Consider the following 19,778-nt stretch of genomic DNA (forward strand, 5'->3'; position numbering starts at 1 on the left):
CAAGCAAGCTGCAAAAATCCTACTGTTGGAATAACCTGCAGTGGTCAGATATATTTTTGACCACACACACACACACACACACACACACACACACACACACACACACACACACACACAATGATACTGTATGTTTGTTTTCTCACAGTGATGCTACAAATGTATATGATGCTACATTCGTTGGACATTGGGCAACAACTATGTGTAAAATTGTACATATGTTAAAAACAAAATTGTGTTCTGAAGAAGGGGGGTGGTGGTGGGTGAAAAACATAAAAAAAAAAACACCTGATGTATGTGTGTGCAGCGCTTGTTTTTATTATATTTTTTAAAATGGAATTTAGGTATGACTGAAAGGAGATTTGGTTCATTCTTCAGAGAGGCACCACTCTCCTTCTCATCTGCCACGTACGGGAGAGGGGGGTATTATCCTCTCTCAGTTCATGGAGGGAGGGGGGGCAGAACGTCAGTCAGATCAGACTTGCTATGATTGCTGAATCAGCGCTGTGTGGGGAGAGAGAGGGGGGGGGGGTCGTGAGCTGGGGGAACTGCAGTAGTTTGCAGCTGGAATACTCATGAGCACACACACACACACACACACACACACACAAAGAGCTCGGCTGGCAGGCGGACCTGCCTGCTGCAGTAATTTCATCCTCAGCCTCCACCGCCAGGCAGAGTCAGGGCCTTTACCCACGTCCCACGCAGGGGTACCAGTGACACGGTGCCACGGTGGGGCAGTGGTGGCCTGGCAGTTATGGAACTGGCCCTGTAATCACAAGGTTGCAGGTTCAAATCCCGATCCGTCAAGGTGCCACTGAGCAAAGCACCGTCCCCACACGCTGCTCCCCGGGCGCCTCTCATGGCTGCCCACTGCTTAAAAGCAGAGGACAAATTTTGTTGTGTCACCGTGTGCTGTGCTGCAGTGTATCCCAATGACAGTCAATTTACTTAAAAAAAAGGACCAGACTCGTAAACCTCCCATGTTGTACCCCAATCCTCTCCAATTTGAATTTGGGAGGAAGCCCTAAGGATCTGAAGTGCTGTAAGATCATGGTGGTTATCTGGTCCCCTCGGTGTGATGCGGCTGAATTAGAGTCGCATCATACTAGCTGCGTGTGCCTGGTCGTCTTTTTTTGGTGCAATGCGAATTGCCAGAAGACCTTCCGGACGCTGGAAACGCGCGCACGCGCGCGCGCACGCACGCACGCACGCACGCACGCACGCTGGTCGAGCGTCGAGCGGGATGCTACTCGTCCCACTCATCGCCATAACAACCGGTCGGGCGGCGGAAACCCGTCGCCTCCTTGCAGCGGCGGGGTCCGATCGAGAAGTCGACGAGCAGGTGACACCGCCGGCCCGCCCCGCCCCGCCCCGCCCCGGCCCACGGGCTCACGTCGAACCGATTAAAGCCGCCGAGCCCGCAGCGGCGGAGGAAGGAGAGGCAACCGTCACATTCCCCCCGGCCACGGCGCCACGGTCCCCCCGCGCGAGCAGGAAGTGTAACCCGACGCGTGGGAAAGCGGCGAGTTCCCCGGGGACCCGAGGCAGCGGCTCCAGCATCGTCGGCACCATGGCTCGCGAGAACGGAGACGCCGGGAAGGGCTCGTGGAAAAAGCAGGTCGACGACATCAAGAAAATCTTCGAGTTCAAGGAGATTCTTGGGACGTGAGTAACTTTTTTTTTTTTTTACTATTATTCTTTTTTTTTCATTACGGTCGTAATCGGACCGGAACACAAGTGGACCCGCCAAACTTCGCCGCCGATGAAAGACACAAACACACAGACAAACGACGACAACAACAAGCAACTAATTCTCTTTTTTTTTTAAATCCCTGCCCAGTAATTATTTTAATTAGAGGACCTCTGCAGAAATGAGCGTCCTGGCCTCGGATATCGATCAGCTCTTTTATTAACGATTCCATCCATCGATCGGTTTCGTCGGATCCACGTTGTCCGTTCAGATGATTCATTTGCTTCTGTCGTAAATCAATCCCTACATTTGCAAGGACAAAATCCTACATGGCCAGTCTAAGTTGCCTTTTGCAAATATTTCAGTTCTTGTCGGAAGCAGAACAAGGTCGTCGGCATCCAGTTCGAATTGATCTTTTTTCGGCACTAAATTCCGCAAAGCCGACAAAATGTCACTTCTCTAAACCGGTCGTTTTCAGGGTGACGAGAAGAGGAAGACGGTGCGAAGAGTGCTTATTATTCAATAGTATTAACTTGTCATTACCATTATGTATAATCTTATCACATTGTCACCATCATGTGTCGGAATCAGAATCGAGTATGTGAGCGAACGCATACAAGGGAGTTTCATTTCGGCCGATGGTGTCCCTCAATCACAAACAACGACAATATACAATAGAAACAAATCTTATACACACAAAATTACTGTAATGATGAATTTAGAACTATGTGTCAAAATGCTGTGCATTTGCTATGATTCTGGGTTAAATCCACCTCATTTGTGAATTGGCCTCGTGCCGCCTCACATTCAATGGGAACTTGTGTACAGAGTATAAAAAAAATATTGCTAGACCAAGATGCTAGCTATCTCATTCACGAAAACAAGGTAGACGACAATTATTGGCTTATGTCGGCAATATTCAAAGTATAAATTACGGTCTGGAATTTGTACCGTCTGCTTTTCACCTTATGTATTCCTAATAATTTATCGTGAGTACGTTTGTAAGCCACCCGAGTCATGACCCTCAGGGATGAATTGAGCCGTTCACTTAAAAGAGCCCTATGGCCAGTGGTTCACAGGTGGTTCCCGGGCTGCAATATACTGTGGTCGCTTTTATATCGCGGTTTGCTTACAGAGAAGCAAAGGTCATGTCTGTTCTGTGCGATGTTCTCAGAGAAGCACCCGCATCTCCCGTGCTTAGATAAACGGCGCTGTCGGGCCACGGAGGGGGGGTGGGGGGCAGGTATGACCTTTCTAGTTCCGACTCTGATAGTAATTGAGTTCTTCGACCTTTCGAGGCGCCTCGGAACAGTTTGTTACGGGCAAAATTACTGGCACTCGTGTCCCGTGGAACGCGGCTTGATTTACCTAATGGTGCTGACAGGGGGATCATGCGTGATTTGCAGGGTTCGGGACTCGCGGCGTTGAGGCCTGGTGATTGTAGACCTGTTGGTTTGTGTGTGTGTGAGTGTGGATCTTCTCGATATCTTATGTTTATTCAGGCCATTCGACTGTAATGAGTGTAGTTGGCTCGATGGCCGTGCTATGTCAGTTCCTAAAACTTTCATCCTTTGAATAGCTTTTAGAATTTAGCTAAATGAAAGATGTCTGTTTGTTACAGGGGCTTATCCTTTTGGGGTTAGACTTCACTGGATCAGTGCACGACCTGTGAGCAGGCGATTGCTTAAATTTTGTCTGAGTAGCTGAACCAAGTTGCATTACACTAAAGCAGATCAATGTAGGGACACAATGCAGCTCATTAGAACTGGTGGAACTGATTTGAGATCATTTGTTTTTGTGATGACTGGCAAACTCAGACTCGCTGTTCCTTTAAGATTATATTTAGTAAGTTTTCCAGCATGTATTTGTCATTGTAATGGTAATGTTGGCAATCAGTGATAAATCAGCGGTAACAAATGTTGCTAGAGAGTGATTCTAAATAATGCAGTAATGGGCAGAGAATTCAAGATCATTAATGTATATGTGCATGTGGGTGTCTCATTGTGCAAGGAAGCCTGAAGCCTTTGCCCACACATGGAAGTTTTTCCCCCCTATCTCATCTGCTGGCAAGAGGCTCTCAGTTGGGCGCTAGGACACCGCAGTCATGGCAACACAGGACTCAGGAGTCATGGCAACTCAACATACCCTTACCAGTTGTGGCGATGAGGCTGTAGGCAGGGTTTGTGTTAGACGCCTAAGAGATGGGGGTGTGGTATCACGGTTCGATTACAATTATCAATCGCGATGCATCCCATAAATTTTCTACATTGTCACATGATGTTTTCAAATATGTTTCAAACCTCCAACTGAACTTATCCAAAACTGAGATTCTGATCTTTCCGGGCAACAACTCCCTTCAGCAAAACCTCTCAATTCAAAGTGGCTCGCTACTGTTAATGTCACAACCTTTAGGCATGACGAGGCAGGATGAACAGAGAGGAGGACGAAGAGGTGACGAGATGACGAGGAAGAAGGACGCAATCGCACGACGTCACGATACAGGAGTTTAATGGTGAAGAACGGGACAGGGGAGACATCCGAGATGTAACATATCAAAGACCCGACGGTGAACAGAAACGAACAGGGCCGCTTTATACATTCGACACAGGTGAAAACGATTAGGGAACATTACACAGGACAACAGTGAAAACCCTTCCGGCTGCAGTCACCATAAAACCACTCCAGATGGTCCAAAGTGTGGCAGCCTGCCTCATCTTCAACCAGCCGAAATACACCCATGTCACGCCTCTTCTTACCTCCCTCCACTGGCTCCCGGTAGCTGCTCGCATTGAGTTCAAATCCTTGATGCCTATAGGGCTGTAAATGGAACTGCACCCTCCTATATCAATACACTACTACCTAGCTACACTCCTGCATGCCCTCTCAGATCTGCAAATGAAATGAGACTGAAAATTCCCTCTTCACGGGGTCCCCGATCCCAATCGACTCTGTTCTCCTGTGTTGTCCCTGGCTGGTGGAACAACTTGCCCTCCTCCATTCGACTAGCCGAGACTACCACCACCTTTAAGGATCAGTTGAAAACCCACTTGTTCATATTTCAGACGAGTCTAACACTAACACACTGCACAAAATATATATATATTTTTTTCGTCTAACACTTAACAATTTCCGAGCATGTTCTTTTTCTGACAAGTTAGACCTTATCAGGGCTCTTAGTTTTGTAAACTCAAAATCTAAAGAAATCAAATGAGAATTGCTGGTGTCTTCCTCTTGTAAGTTGCTGTGGATAAAAGCGTCTGCTAAGTAAAGTAAAGTAAAGAAAAGTAAATACAAGAGTTGAGGTTCAGTCCACACTCAGTCACCCACTTTTAAGAAGAAGGTGAAAACCCTCTTATTCCAAAAATATTACAGACAAATCTAACACTTACACAAGCACATGCGTACACATTGAACAAACAAATACAAAATGTATAAATACATTATAATTTTTCTTAGTCTAGCACCCAACACTCTCCGAGCATGCTCTTCAATGACAAGTCTAAGCCTTATCAGGGCTCTTAGTTTGTAGACTCGATATTCTATAGAAATCGAACGAGAATTGCTGGTGTCTTCCTCTTGTAAGTCGCTTTGGACAAAAGCGTCTGCTAAATAAAGTAAAGTAAAGTAAAGTAAAGTAAAGTTGTATCAGTCATTTATATTGGTGTCCTGTATAAATCCTGTTACAGCCTGAAGCCATCTGAAGCCTGTAATAAAGTGCTGCTGTGTATCACATGTGACAATCACTTCACTTCACTTTGTAGATCTCTGTACACTCAGACCCTGTTAAGATCAACTCTTACCTGGAGCAGCGCTGTACTACTGGCACTACGTTTTAATGAGAATGTTTATGCTGCTGCCAGAATATCACCAAGCAAAGTCATTATGATATAATCAATTATGTTCTTCCTTGCATCGATGCAGAATTTTCCATGTCTGCATCGTGATAAATCTATTATACAGTTCATTTCAACACCCCTACTCAAAGATAAGCTGATGTTGAAAAGACTTTAGTGGAGATGTGCTGAGGATTGGATGAAGATGGAATCTGATGTTGGCATTTTCATAGAAGAATGAATGCTTGATAACATAGCACAGAGAATTAATATTGGTTAGTTTGTTAGATTTGGTTTTAAAGAGTTGACTATTGAGTGATAACAGTGAAGGTGTGATTAATGTCTGCTTGAATGGGTGCGCCCACTGAACGGAGGAAGAATCCTCTGAGAATGACATTTGAAAGGTTGCAAAGTTGCCAGACACCAAACTTGTAGACCCACCAGTATATTCACCTGATCCTAAGCCCAACTCATCCTGTATGCTGATAGGATTTAATGGGCTGATTTGTCATGGTGCAATGATACTCACAGTGCATGAGGATTGTTCACCAATGTCGTGTCAGATATGCCATCAGGGTTTACCTAAATACGCATATCCAAACAAGGGCTGCTGGCTAGTTATCTGTGTCTTAGAGAGGAGTAAATATGCAACCAGTGTAATTATTGCTGACACCCAGAAGACAAACTTTAATTATGTCAATATAGGCCATCTTTGGACATCCCAAATGTGATCTTTGTTATAGTCATGGACCATGGATGATACCAAGCCAATCAGTCTGGTTGGTGAACTAGTGAACACGACACTAAGGTGTTACATTTGATAAAGTTTAGTGAAAATGGTCAGATCTTCTCAACACAACAGTGTCATTAACATGGTAGTGGGGTGTTAAGGGTGGATGAGAGCAGGAGCGTCACAGTGGCATGGTTAGAGAGAGGATTACCAGTCTAGTTGTATAGGTTAGGTCTTTCTAATAAAGTGGCTGCTGACTCTAGTAGCCACTAAACGTAGGTATACTTCGGTGGCATTTTAGAGGGTCAAATAGGATCTCACACACACACACCCACACACACACACAGCCACACTATATCAGTGTCATACTCCTGTGTAAATATTTTCACACTTTCAATGCTGAACACTCTCTTAAGCATGAATAGTATAATTAATATTGGAGTGTGACAAAAATTGTGGGAAAAACTGTTTTAAGTCAATGTGTGCTTGCATGTATGTGCCGTATGTGTCAAGTGCAGCCTTCAGCATGACCTCTGACCCATCACTTCTGGCTCCTTCAACAGAAAGGGTGGGATAAACTGCATTATTCGTCTCGCTGTATGTTTGTGTGTTTGTGTCTGTATGCCAGACTAACACATGACCCTGACTCTTGTTTACTGTGCACTGTCTCTGTCTGGTTGCCTGACTCTTGCAACACAGCCTCTGCCATCTGGTAACACGTCTGCTGCATACCCATCATCCGAACGCCATCCTGTCACAAAGCCGTCATATCAATGGGCAAAATGCTCTTTCAGGCCCTTTAAGTTTTGACAACAACATTACATTATCAGGATGCTGATATACACAATTTAATTTCTATCAAATTGAAATGGAACACACAATAAACTGTTGTTACAGCACTTACATGTTTCATTGCTTGGAAATACAGTGTTTTGCTATGTTAAAGCTTATGCAATATTTTGAGTGTTTCTGAAATGCCAGTTACTCTGTAATTCTGGTGGCAACATCCAGTGTATGTAAAATGTCATACCATACCATGCCATACCAAACTTATTTATGAAGTACTTTAACACAACAAAGTGCTTGACATTAAAATAAAAAAAATTAATTACCCGGGACAGGACAGACATGGACAAAAGTTAATTAAAAATAAAGAATTAAAAAAAATAAAATAAGAGATTACATGCAGCAATTTAAAAATGGGTTGAATAAAACAGAAAACTTTTAAGACAGCGTAGTTAACAAGTTAAGAAAGGACTGCATAAGAAACCACACAAAACACTGTTTTTACAACACCTTATAAGAACCACCTCACACTGGGTTAAAAGCCAGGGTGTAGAAGTGAGTTTTTAAATGAGATTTGTCCTTGTAAAGTGACCTAGGGACAGTCATTTCCAATGTCATATTAGACAAGCGCAAAACATGTCTAGTTTTTATCTATAACTACTTACTTACATTCTGGCCTCTGGATGTAGAGTATATGGCTTTAGAAGAGATTACCCAAAGAATGGGGTTATGTAATGATACTCTGTGCATGTGCGTGTGAGAGAGTAAGATTATTAGAGCTTTAATCCTGATGGAGAGTGGTTTTTCATTTTTTCCTGTCCATTCAGATGAGTCTGGACTTTGTCTGTTTGTGGTGTTTATACGGCTGCGCTGACTCCCCCTCTCCCCACGAGAGTACCACGGGTGTTAGACTTCAAACGACTGAATCTTTATTGTGGCTTTTCAAAACTATTAATCATTAACACGCTGACCTTGGCATTCTTCGAATGTTTGTTTTTTTTATTAACTTTCTTCCTGAAAAAGGAGATGCACAAGTATATGTAACACTGGTGAAACATGTAACTTGTTTAGCCACGTGTGGTCTATGGTTTCGTGTCCCGTGTGTGTTTGTCGTGCGCGTGGAAAGCTACGCCTGAATTATTGATCACCCCAGGCACCCACATGGGCGACATGTGTCATGTGACCATTTCAGCAGGTGCAATCCAGGTGCATTCGGCCTCAGTTTCTCCTGGAGACATACAAACTTAAGCTGCTGCTTACACTGACGCCCTGCCAGTAGCACCATATCTGCCCACATCTGTGCCCACAGGGCGTGGACCAGGAGAAGGAGAATCGGGCATGATGAGAACATTGCTGATAATTTACTAATTATCAGCAATGTTTTATTGTTCCAGTGTTTTATTATAAGCACATAGTTAGTAATGTAGAAAAAGAAATGTATTTTACGAAAGCGGGTGGTGGGAGGGCTCAACAGATGTAATGCAGTGAGTGAAGAAGCTAAAAGGAGGAAGGTAACGGCAAAGGACAGACAGAGTTTAGAGGGCGGTGTGGCAGAGAAAAGAGAGAGAGATATGAGAGGAAACATCCAGGCCATAGTGCCCTTAATTGCCTGTTCCACTTCCAGCATCATGCTCCTGGCTTTGTCCTCTTTCTCTCCCGTTTTTTATGGCTGGAAAAGTGCACGGCTGGCAGGAGGAGCGAATTTGGGGTGTGACTTTGCGACTTAACTTTAACATTCTGAAAACAGAAACACACAAAACACACACATTTACAAAATATGAGGCATTTCCTGTATCTGTCGATCGGACCTGCACATCGTTCAGGAGGAATAGCCCTTTCTTCCTGGCAGAACTGCTTTAGATCTGGCATATTCGCTGGAATATGCCAGATCATGGCTCTCTTTAAGTCATTATATTGGCCACGCCAATAAGTGGATTTTGTCTTCTGAATACACTCTATTGATTTGCTTTGATGTTTTGGGTCTACAGAGTATCAGCTGATTTGCAGACATTATCCTGCAGAATTCTGATATACTTGATAATAAAACCAATGTCAAAATTATTAAATCAAACTCAAAATAACAAGGCACGTGAGTCCTTGGTCATTGGATATTGTCATTGGTCTTGAGTGGCTCTTGCCATTTTGTCAAGTGTTTATGTGCGGGGAAAAGTCAAAAACAAAAAGCGGAGAATGTGCAACGTAAATTTTGAATGTGCGTGATATTTGGACTGAGATGTGCAAAACAAACATGGCGAATGTGTGTAACATATGTGTGAGCTTTTGTTTGGGATGTGCAAAAAAGAAGTGTGTGAGTTTTTGTCCAGGATGTATGGGCAAGCTTTACATGTACATATGCAAGAACAAGTTATATGTGCAAACATTTCATGTACGTATGCAAAGAAAAGTAGAACACGTGTAAGATTTTCTTGATTTATATCCTCGGGGGCATCTCATAACAAAATAGACACACTCACTAAATTAAGAGTAGCTGCCCATAGGCTTCCCTGTATTTAAAGTGAGCGCATGCCCACACATTTTTACATCTATGCTCAATGTAGCTCTAATTCAGCACTTTAGACTCTTACTCCGCTTACTCTACTGCATTTCATGTATACACACAGCATGCCATTACACTTGTTGATGAGATGAATAACAAGAGGGGTATTGGTCCACTAAACCAATTAGGTAACATTAGACCCTCCAACAGTGAGAGCATAATGTACCTTTAGTTCTTGTGCCCCATATTCTTGATGGAAAAACAATGCATCTAGTCATATTCACCATCTCAGTGCTTACAGAGAACGAACACTGAGTCATGTTCATTCACACAAATACATGTTACATGGAATTGATAATGTTTTAAGATTTACAGCATATATCAGACGCCCTTATCCAGATCGACTTACAGTTAGTAGTGAGAGGGACAGCCCGCCCTCCTGGAGACTCAGGGTTAAGTCTCTTGCTCAGCGACTCACTGGTAGAAGTGGGGTTTGAACCTGTGAACCTGTGAATCTTCTGGTTAATAGGCGAGTGTTCTAAATGATTGTGTGGAATCAATAGTATGCAATTTGTACAGTATTTCCAGGGAAATGTTGGAGTACAAGCACTATATATACCATGCAGGCTTAAATATCCCACAATGCAATGCTGTAGAGAGGATGACAGCAACAGCCATTGACAGACAGAGTCCAAGGCACCGCCGGTGTTATGCAGTGTGCATGTGGCGGCTCACATTTGCCAACAGTAAAAGGTCCATCTACAGGCACAAAAAAAAAAATGGAGAAGTTCATTGTGCATGTTCTCGGCCATCTGAGGCTCCCAGGAAGTGACAATTTGATTGCAGCAGTGCATTCGCAAGGAATAAAAACGTGTTTATTCACGAAAATACATGTTGAACAATAGCGCACATATTGGGTATGCAGTGCTCAGTGTGCAAGTTTGGCTACTTGCCTAGAAAAGCATGTTTACATGTTGCATGGGTTGTACTTACCATGCTCGCAAGTGTTTTCTACAATGCAAGTGTATTAACTGTTGTTTTTCATGGTGTGATTGTGTGTGCCGATCTTCAGGCATGGCTCAAGCCGCGAGCGGAGAAAAACGGAATCTCCAGGGACTGCACGACATGCACGACTATTCCTCGTGTTTAAAATACTTCGTTTAGCAAATGACATGCCGATGGGTATCGCTGCCAGTTCCTCGGTCCCTCTGTGTAAACTCTGACGCTGTCAGAGACGGCGTGTGCAGATGTCTGTGCTTTCAGCAGACTGCATGTCAGGGATATTTTTCAGTTGTCAAATAATCTTGTGACCCGGAGCACCTCCTTCCCTTTTTTAAGTGCCATCTGCACCCCCCCTCCCCCTCCCCCTCATGTAGGCTTACCCTGCACTGCATATGTGTGTGTGTGTGTGTGTGTGTGTGTGTGTGTATGTGTCACTGGGAGTCTAAGACGTTTGTTCTGTGTACATTTGTGTCTTTGTGCGGGATTATTGGAAGCAGTAATCAGGACGATGCATTCATTAAGAATCAGATTATCCTGGCCTCTCTGCTCCGCCTCTGTCTTTATGGATTTTTATTTCTTCTCATCTGGTCCTGTTTTCTTCCATGATGCCCGTCTGGCTGTCAGTCAGAGAGCAGGAACCCTTCTGTTGTTGTTGTTGTTGTTGTTGTTTGCACCTTGGTTAAATACAGGCTGATTCTAAAGCAGATTAGGGACTAATTCTCTCCCCATCTCCCTCCTGTCTCCCTCCATCTCTCTCTGGCCTAAAGCCTGGAAAACATGCCGCCTCGGGCCATCCTGTTCTTCTTTCCACTCACTTTATTATTATTTTTTTCCTCCATGCACCGTAACACCTACATGTACCGCTTTAGCCGTGTACCTGAGCGGGGTAGGTTGATGTTTGTCTACCACGCTTGGTTCCATGACATGTTGCCATGAGGAGATTTCATAGCCACTCCTCCATTATCGGATCAGCAAACTATGAATAGAGTCATAACCAGCGCCTGTTGGCTGTAGAAGCTATTGGACTTACTGTAAAGATTCATGTATAAAGAATTCATGTATTCAGTCTGATGGAGGGAGAGTGCAGATGTATAAGTATAATCTTTTTGTGCCACTTTATATTTTATTATTTGGTCTAAGCAAATTTTTGTTTTAGGCAGAAGGTGTGTGTGTATACTGATTGAGGTTAAGGTGTATAAACATATTTGATAAATATAGTGTAATATAGTCCAATATAGTGTAAAGATAGTGAGGCAGGAACTTGGCCAGCCCCATTATAAGCTTTCTTGGCTAATTTTTCATTACAGCAATCATAGAATTTTTGTATTTGTTATTAAATATAATGAACGCCATTACAGAGTAATGCAAGTGCAGGTTCATTAAGTGCCAGTGTATGTATTACCAGTAGTGCATTACTGGTGCATTGTCGGGTATAGGACTCGGTTGTGTACTCTTGTGTTGGAATTGGAACACATCCTCTGCTTCCTCACATTAACTTCGGCGCCTCCTCATCCAAAGAGACTGAGCTGCTGTCTAAGCTGCTGTAAGAAGTGCATGCTTTATGTGGATAATGCAGCAAGGGCTTTCCCAAATGGCCCTAATTTACTAATACCATAGGATTACAAACCACCCTTCTTCAGAAATAGCCTGGACAGTGCTTCTGGTGTGTGTGTGCGTGCGTGTGTCTGTACCCCAAATCCTCAGCAATCCGAATATGTCCTCCATCATTTTCCGCATTCTCTTCTCATTTTTCTCCACCAGTTACTCCCCCTGTGTAAACCCTGCCCCTGTCTCCTTTTTCCATCAGATTTAATCCACAGGCTCTGTGTGCTTTCATAATTCTCCATCTCCATGTCGCTTGTTTATTGCCATTTAATTCCCATCCCTCGTTCAGGAGTCTCACTGTGTGCCCTCTCTGATCCTTTGGATTGTGCGTATGTGGCGGGGGGTGTGGTTAAGAGAATTGTTGTATTTATATAATAACGTGGCGGTGAGAGGGGTCAGGTGAGCAGCTGAGGTTGGCTGGCTGGTGGTCGGGGCCTGTTGTGTAACAGGGCTCTGTGACTGAAGCAGCACAGGATGTGACCTCGCTGTTGTTGCCATGGATCCTGGTGCTTACTGGCCTGTCACATTTGATCAGCCCAGAGTGTGTCCCACTACTCTCTCTGGGACAGAGATATCACCCAGCCCAACCCAGAGAATGAGGTGAACGAGGGCCAGTATCCAAGAATTAGGAAAGATTATTTTTATTTATATATATTTGTAATATTTTGATAAATCCAGAATCACCTAGGTAATCAACAGGACATGCCATTGTGAAATATATATTTAGAAAATGGTTTTACAAATGGTTTTACTTAATAGAACAAACTGATACAATTTAATGCATTTCTATTTACAGCATTTATCAGATGCCCTTATCCAGATCATCTTACAATCAGTAGTGACAGGGACAGTCCCTCTGGAGACACTCGGTGTTAAGTGTCTTGCTCAGGGACACAATGGTAGTAAGTGGGGTTTGAACCTGTGACTTTTTGGTCTTTTGGCTCATAGGTGAGTTTGTTACCTACTAGGCTATTATCACCCTGGTGAAGGTGAAAAGAAAACTTCTGCAAACTCTTTCACTTCAAGGGATGCCATAGCAGCTTCTGATAGAATGTTCTAAAGCTCCTGTAGTGGCTTATTCCAGCATAATCCATTTTTTCTTCCACTTTAGCTGCTAACCAGACCAGTTTTATGCATGTATGATTCTGAGTGCCATTTATTTTTATCCATTGTTGGAACAACAAGCTGTCTTTTTGTGGGGGTTGCGGGTATGTTGCCTGGAACAGCAGCGGTAACTTCATGGCAGACCATGACTCTGCCTATCTCATCTAGAGCAGCAAATGCCTTTGACTAGAGGGGGACAATGGCCCTGCATGTTCTGTAATTTCATCCTACCCATCAAAACATTCTTATTGTCCCATAAACCAGTACACCTTATTAGCTACATAATTTGCATTAAACGGCTCCACCCTGAAATTTTGTCCTTTGAATCACACATTCTAAATGACATTCTCTTGCTACTTCATATCTTTTCCTCATTCAACATAGTGACTAGATGTGCATGTTGGCACATAACACTGCAGCATCATACTCCATTGATATATATTTGATATAAATTTGTACCAGAATTCAAAAACTTCTATTTGCAGGGACATTCTGTGAACAAATAATTAGTTTGACTATTCATTTGAGATTCCTTTAACAATGCAACATTGTTGTATTTTATTATTCTATCATTATTTAGACACATTTGGATCATTAGTTTTAGAATTTGTTAATGTCAGAGTCTCCCACATTTTGATAGCAGCTTCCTGATGCCTGCAAACTGAATAAAATATCCTGGAAAATAGAGCAAGTATTTTTTTCTTTCAGCTCTTTATTTTTTGCTTAATATTAGAAATGTTTTGTTTCTTTATTAAAGACACAAAAAATAGGTTAATAGCTAAAAATAAAAATAAGTAAGTGTTACACACTTACATAAAGGCAAAGTTGTCGTTCCACAGATCAGAGTACAACCTGACGAAGCTCAGCTAGTCCTTTACTATTAGTAGTGTCCCAGGGACTTAACCACAGTACGTTCTTTAAAGACACCACATTTTATACATGCCATTTATCAGACCCCTTATCCAGAGCAACTTACAGCGGACAGTCCCCCTGGTGACACTCAGGGTTAAGTGGCTTGCTCAGGGAGGGGTTTGAACCTGTGATTTTATGTTCTGGTTTACAGGCGATTGTCTTGCCCACTAAGCTACTACCAACCCACAACTGATAAACACCAGATAAAAGAAGTGTTGAAATACCAGTTTCCTGTCCTCCTTATTCTTACAATTAAAATATTGCTCTTCCTGATATCCAACTCTGAACCATACTGAGAGCAGACCTTCAATAACAGTTGAGTGCCAGTGCTATATGGACAGATCACTAAATCATCTGCAGTCCTACCAACTACACATCCTGTTCCACAGTCACTCAACTGTTTTGACAGATCGTTCATGTACACATTAAAAAGAAGAGACACAATGCTAACCCCATTACAGACACACAATTACCCCATTTAACATACATAGACTGGTGAGAGTAGCAGAATTCTAATTAAAGACTTAGGGACTCCATTATGTAGTAATTTATAAAATAACTTCTCATAATTCACATGATTGAAGGCTTTAGAAGCATCAACAAATCCCATAAAAACGGTTGAACTGTGCATGTTATACACATCTACAATCTCTTTCCGAGCAAAAATACACATATCTGTACCCTGTTTTGATTTAAAACTAAACTCATTGTCAGTGGTCAAAATACAGATAATTATCTCTGTTACATACTTTACCAGCTTTTTCTGGAAAAAAAAACCCTGTAAAGAAGACAGCAAGCAGATCAACGAGTTTCCTACTCACAAATGTTTTAATTTATTATCCGTACCACAACTTTATTGTCCTTTAAGCTCACAACTTCATCATATGGTGTGTCATGACTCCGGGCATGATGAGAAAGGAGGCGCTGAAGCAATTTTGGGAAAGGAATATTTAATAAATACAAAAGGAACAATGGTGTGATGGCCAAAAGGAAACAGTCACAGGTATAAAGGTTGCTCTTTTAATCTACGTACGTAATCCGCACAAATGTAAACAAAACATAAGGATAAACACAAAAAAAAGATTGGTCTTGCTTGGGGTAGGATGCGACGAGGGTCGAGACTCAATTACTGAGCAAGCTTGTCAGAAACACAAGGTATGAAGGTGTCCACATCAATGTTGCAACCCCTTGTTGCTGCATGCACTCTTTTAATGGGTCCTGATCACTTGTGCTTCATTGGTGTCAGCTTGGAGTGACCAGGATCGGTTAATCAGGTGCATCAGTACCCACTGTGTGAGCCCAGTGGCACCTGGGCATCACATCCTTTGTCACGGACGAATGGACTGGTGCCAAACCCCCATGGACTCAGACTGAGACTGAGAACTCAGATCGGCACTGATTAAGAATGCTGGGAATCGCCTGTCACCATGTTGCCGCTTCCCATCACATAATGGTCTTTACCGTCATGTGATCAATATTTTCCAATACAAAATCAATATTTTCCAATACAAAACGTTTACTTTGAACCCAATTGAATAATTCATAGTAGTGTTTCTGCCACATCTGAGTAATTGTCTCTGAGCCGCTTGTACCATCAATGTTTGCTGACAGGGATGTTTTACATATTTTGAAAAGTATATTGTGATCGTTTTATTTTGATATATCACCCAGCTCACATTATATCTCTTCAGGTTGATTTGGTTGAGTATAAGTTTTGACATTTGAGCCTGGTCTCAGTATTGGAGCATCCGTATTTGAACCCGGAACATCCTTGAAGCAGAACCCCATTCAAGTTTGTGTTCCATGAGGGGATGACACTGATAAAGAACAACCATCCATAGTGCTGATACTTAAGTTGAATGATCTTAATCCTAGTTGAAGCACCTTGAACCCACCAACTGACTTCAAGCTCCACTTTGGCTAATCAATGAACAGAAAGTGGCTTTAGCTTAAGTGTCTTTCCTACTGACCAAAATGTAATGCATAGTTAAAGAAAAAAGCATAGTTTAATCAATAATCAATCGAAGTTAGTGACAGAGGAACATAAATTTTTACTTTTCTTTTTAACCACAGACCTTAAACTGAGGTGGTCAGTTCCTTTCTATGAATGTAATCAGGCACCCAGTAGCGCTTAGCACATTATATGTGACAATTGCTCCCTTTGCACTTGATTTATTTTGCTGGTGATGGGATTTGAGTTGGTGCCGCAGAGGCAGCGCCTGTAGGTGCCCAAGGGGGCGGAGTTTCACACTCTGAACAAATCAACATTCGCAGTGTGGGGTCTGCCCTGCATAATGCTCAAGTGTTCTCTAGTAGTGTTTATTTCAAAATGGGTATGAGTGATGAGTGTTTTCTGTCCATGTGTGGTCTTCAAAAAGATAGGACCTTTTGGTGTTAATTCCTAAAAACAAGAAGATTTAAAGATAGGTTGAGGCATCGAAAGGTCATAGATTTCATAGAGGCAGTTATTTGTTACACATTTATTACCCTACGTCTTCACAAAGACATGGCCATAAGGATCCTGTGGGCATACAGGCCTTGCTGCTGCCATTTATCTTCAAGTCAGGCAATTTACTGAGACAACACTGTTCCAGAAATGCTTCATCCTGCCCTCACTCCTTTCCTCCTTCTCTCACTGGACCGCCTTTCTCTCGCTCCCTTTTTTTCTCCTGTGTTTTATAGACCTACTTTGTGAAAGTTCCATTACAGAACCTCTCTAAGGGATGTGAATAAAGTAGCTTTGTCTCTGTGTATATATGGGTGTTGAAACTGGAATCTTGGGTGCAATAGATGATGTGTGTTTGTATATGTGAGGAAGAATTTGCCTGTATTTTATGCATGTGTGTGTATGAAAACCTTGGCCCAGTTGTAACTTGGCCCTTAGGTAGGTGTCCTTGAGCAATGCTGGTCTCAGCGGCACTGTCTGCATATATACAGAGGGTCAGAGGTGTGTGTGTGTCTGTGTGTGTGTGTGTGTATAACTTGTCCGAGCTCAGACATACACTCCAGCAGAATATAGATCAAGGACTTGTCATACTATTCAGTGACCATTCCTTCTGACTTTATTTAATTCAGAGCAGAGAGAAAACCAATTGTTCTGCTTTTAATGTGTATGTGTGTGTTTGTGTGTTTGTGTATGCTTGTCTGCATGGATTTTTTATTGATGTTTTGTTCTTTGATGTTTTTCTATGTTAGAATGTGTATGTATAATATATTTATGTATTAGGCAATATATAGGCATTTTTGTGTATACTGTGCTTGTCTTCTGGGTGTGTGTGTGAGAGCGGGAGAGAGTGTGTTGAAAAGGAGAGTGATCAGAGGGGCGTATCACACAGAGAGCATGCTGGGATGCTGCAAGGATGAATCAGCACTGTGGGTAAGAACAGCACAGCTGCAGTGTGTGTGAGTGTGTGTTTCTACATGATGCTCTAATCCAAACATCCCTCACAAGGGTCTAACCCCTAAACATCAATTTAATCTCAGTATCCAAAATGTTTCTTATTTAAACCTTTGTCCCTGTAACTCAAACACACATATTCCAAAGAGCTTTCCACTCAACCATACCAGTCAAATAGTAACCTCTGAACATAATTGCCATATTAGCATAATTGTCGTTGTTGGTGGAGCACCGTGTGTGTGTGTTCATGTTGTCTAATTGACGCTTGTTATTATATTAGACAACCGTGTGGAAATGTGGGACAGTTATTTCCTAATGGGTTTTCTGAAGGACAAGGACCTCCTCCATTTTTGCCAATTGCTTAAATGTTTCCCCTTTTGCTGCAAATTGGAAAACCTTGGTTAAAACCAATGCATTATTCCCATTGGTCTGTTCACTATGCCTGATCATAACCTTCACATTGGTGCGGTCTGCAATTTTCTTCTGGCACTCCTCTGACAGCACTGACGGTTCTACTTTTTTACCATGATAAATTATATTCTTCATATTTCTGCATGATGATTTTTTACCCTGCTGAGAGATAAGTCCTCGGAGAAGCCTCAAAGGGAACGTGCATCTGTCGGGTTATGAGTTAACTGTGAATCCGTCAGGATTTGTGAAGCTGAATCTTCTTCAGGAAACCTGAATGTGTTGATTGTGCTGCGAGAGATCGGTCCCTTGTGTATTAGCAAGCAAAACAGATCGTCTGTCTGTTCTCCCAAGAGACTGTCTTCTGTCAGTGCAAGAGTACCTCACTCACTGATTGAATTTTTTTTTTAATTGTTGTGAGACTGAATGATAGAGGGTTATCCTTAAAGAAAAATGAAATTTGAACATCATGTCATTTGGGACAAAATAAAACCCCAACTGTGTGCAGAACTTAAAATGATCTTAAAATCTTTTGACAAAGAGCTGTACATTGATGCTGCGCTCAGTATGGACAACATTGTCTGTTGTCGTAAAATGCTAGGGTCCTGATTGATTTCCACATGGCTGTCATTTGTTTCCATGGTGCCTGAACCCCCCCGACTCCCACATCCAACCTCAGTTAGCACCTATATATATCTGCATCATAACTCTACCTTTGTACCATGTGCAACATTCTATTGTGATGCAGCATGTGGTATGTTTGTGTGTGTGTGTGTGTGTGTACTCATGCATCCATGCAGTCCAACATCTGGCACTAGCATACGCTGCTAAGATCCAGACTCACAGGCTGCTTGGTCCCTGACCCAAGCCCTCCACCCTCACATCACAGTTGTACCATGGGGGAAGGGAATACAAGGGTGATGTTCTCTGTGCAGGCAATGCAGGTGCGTGTTTGCCAAAAATGCTGGCAATTGTGTGTTTGTATATGGGCTGAATGTGAATATAACATAATGTTTAACATGCAGTTGTTTGAAGATGTGTGTGCTGCTGCATTTGCGTGTTTGCATTGTGTGTCCTTGGTTGTAAACAGACACGCTGAAATGATACCCTTGTAGTCACAGTGAGAGGTTCACTGGAGCGAAAGTGAATCTTGCAGCACTCAGTAACGTGTGCAATTCTGTCCACCTAATGACTGCATGTTACAAATTATGAATACATATTTCTCCCTGCACTCCTCCCAGTGTTTTATCGACAGTTCCACAGCTTTGTGCGCTGTTTTGAATGGTAGATTTGTTCTCTCACATATTAATTGTTTCGTTCATGCTCCAAGGAAGCTGCTCGTACTTTGCATGTGCATTTGAGGATGTGTGCATGCATCCTAGCAGCTGCCTTAGCACAAACTGCTATACAAGTGAATTTAGTATTCGACTTGCGTGTGCTTACCCATGTGAGTAAATGCTGAAACCAGCTTTTAACCATGGCTATGTGTAGTATACTTTTTTTGGCCATTACACATTAACCGGCATTTTTGTGAATGCTGTGTTTTAAAATGCCTGATTCCAAAAAAACTGGGATGCATGTTTTCAGTCAAATAATCGTGTGAATCACCTCAATAAATTTTGGAATATTCGAATAAAAGAATAAAGCCAAATCAGCTATGTTTTGTTAACTTCCTGTGATCAAAGCTAGTGACAATCCCTACATAAAAATGCAGACGCATTTTTCACAGCTGCCGAGATGCTCAGACTTGGGAGCAACACGTTTGCAGTGTGTTTGCAGTGTGTGTGTGTGTGTGTGTGTGTTTTTAAGGTGCG

The 19,778-nt window shown here is 42.5% G+C and overlaps 1 protein-coding gene across 2 annotated transcripts in view; it reads left to right on the top strand.

The window, feature by feature from the left end:
- Positions 1–1,223: 1,223 nt before the first annotated feature.
- The window catches only part of camk1da (calcium/calmodulin-dependent protein kinase 1Da), a 56,559-nt gene continuing 38,004 nt past the window's right edge, over positions 1,224–19,778 (top strand). Inside the window, exon 1 of one of the 2 annotated variants that reach the window (XM_028954371.1) lies at positions 1,224–1,665. In XM_028954371.1, the coding sequence (XP_028810204.1) occupies positions 1,244–1,665 (422 nt within the window). In that variant the 5' untranslated portion in view covers positions 1,224–1,243. Of the gene's footprint in view, positions 1,666–17,178; positions 17,536–19,778 lie in introns of those variants that run through there. The other variant, XM_028954372.1, reaches the window with a different exon arrangement.

The sequence above is a fragment of the Denticeps clupeoides genome, chromosome 15 (assembly GCF_900700375.1).
Source record: "Denticeps clupeoides chromosome 15, fDenClu1.1, whole genome shotgun sequence".
Lineage (NCBI taxonomy): Eukaryota > Metazoa > Chordata > Actinopteri > Clupeiformes > Denticipitidae > Denticeps > Denticeps clupeoides.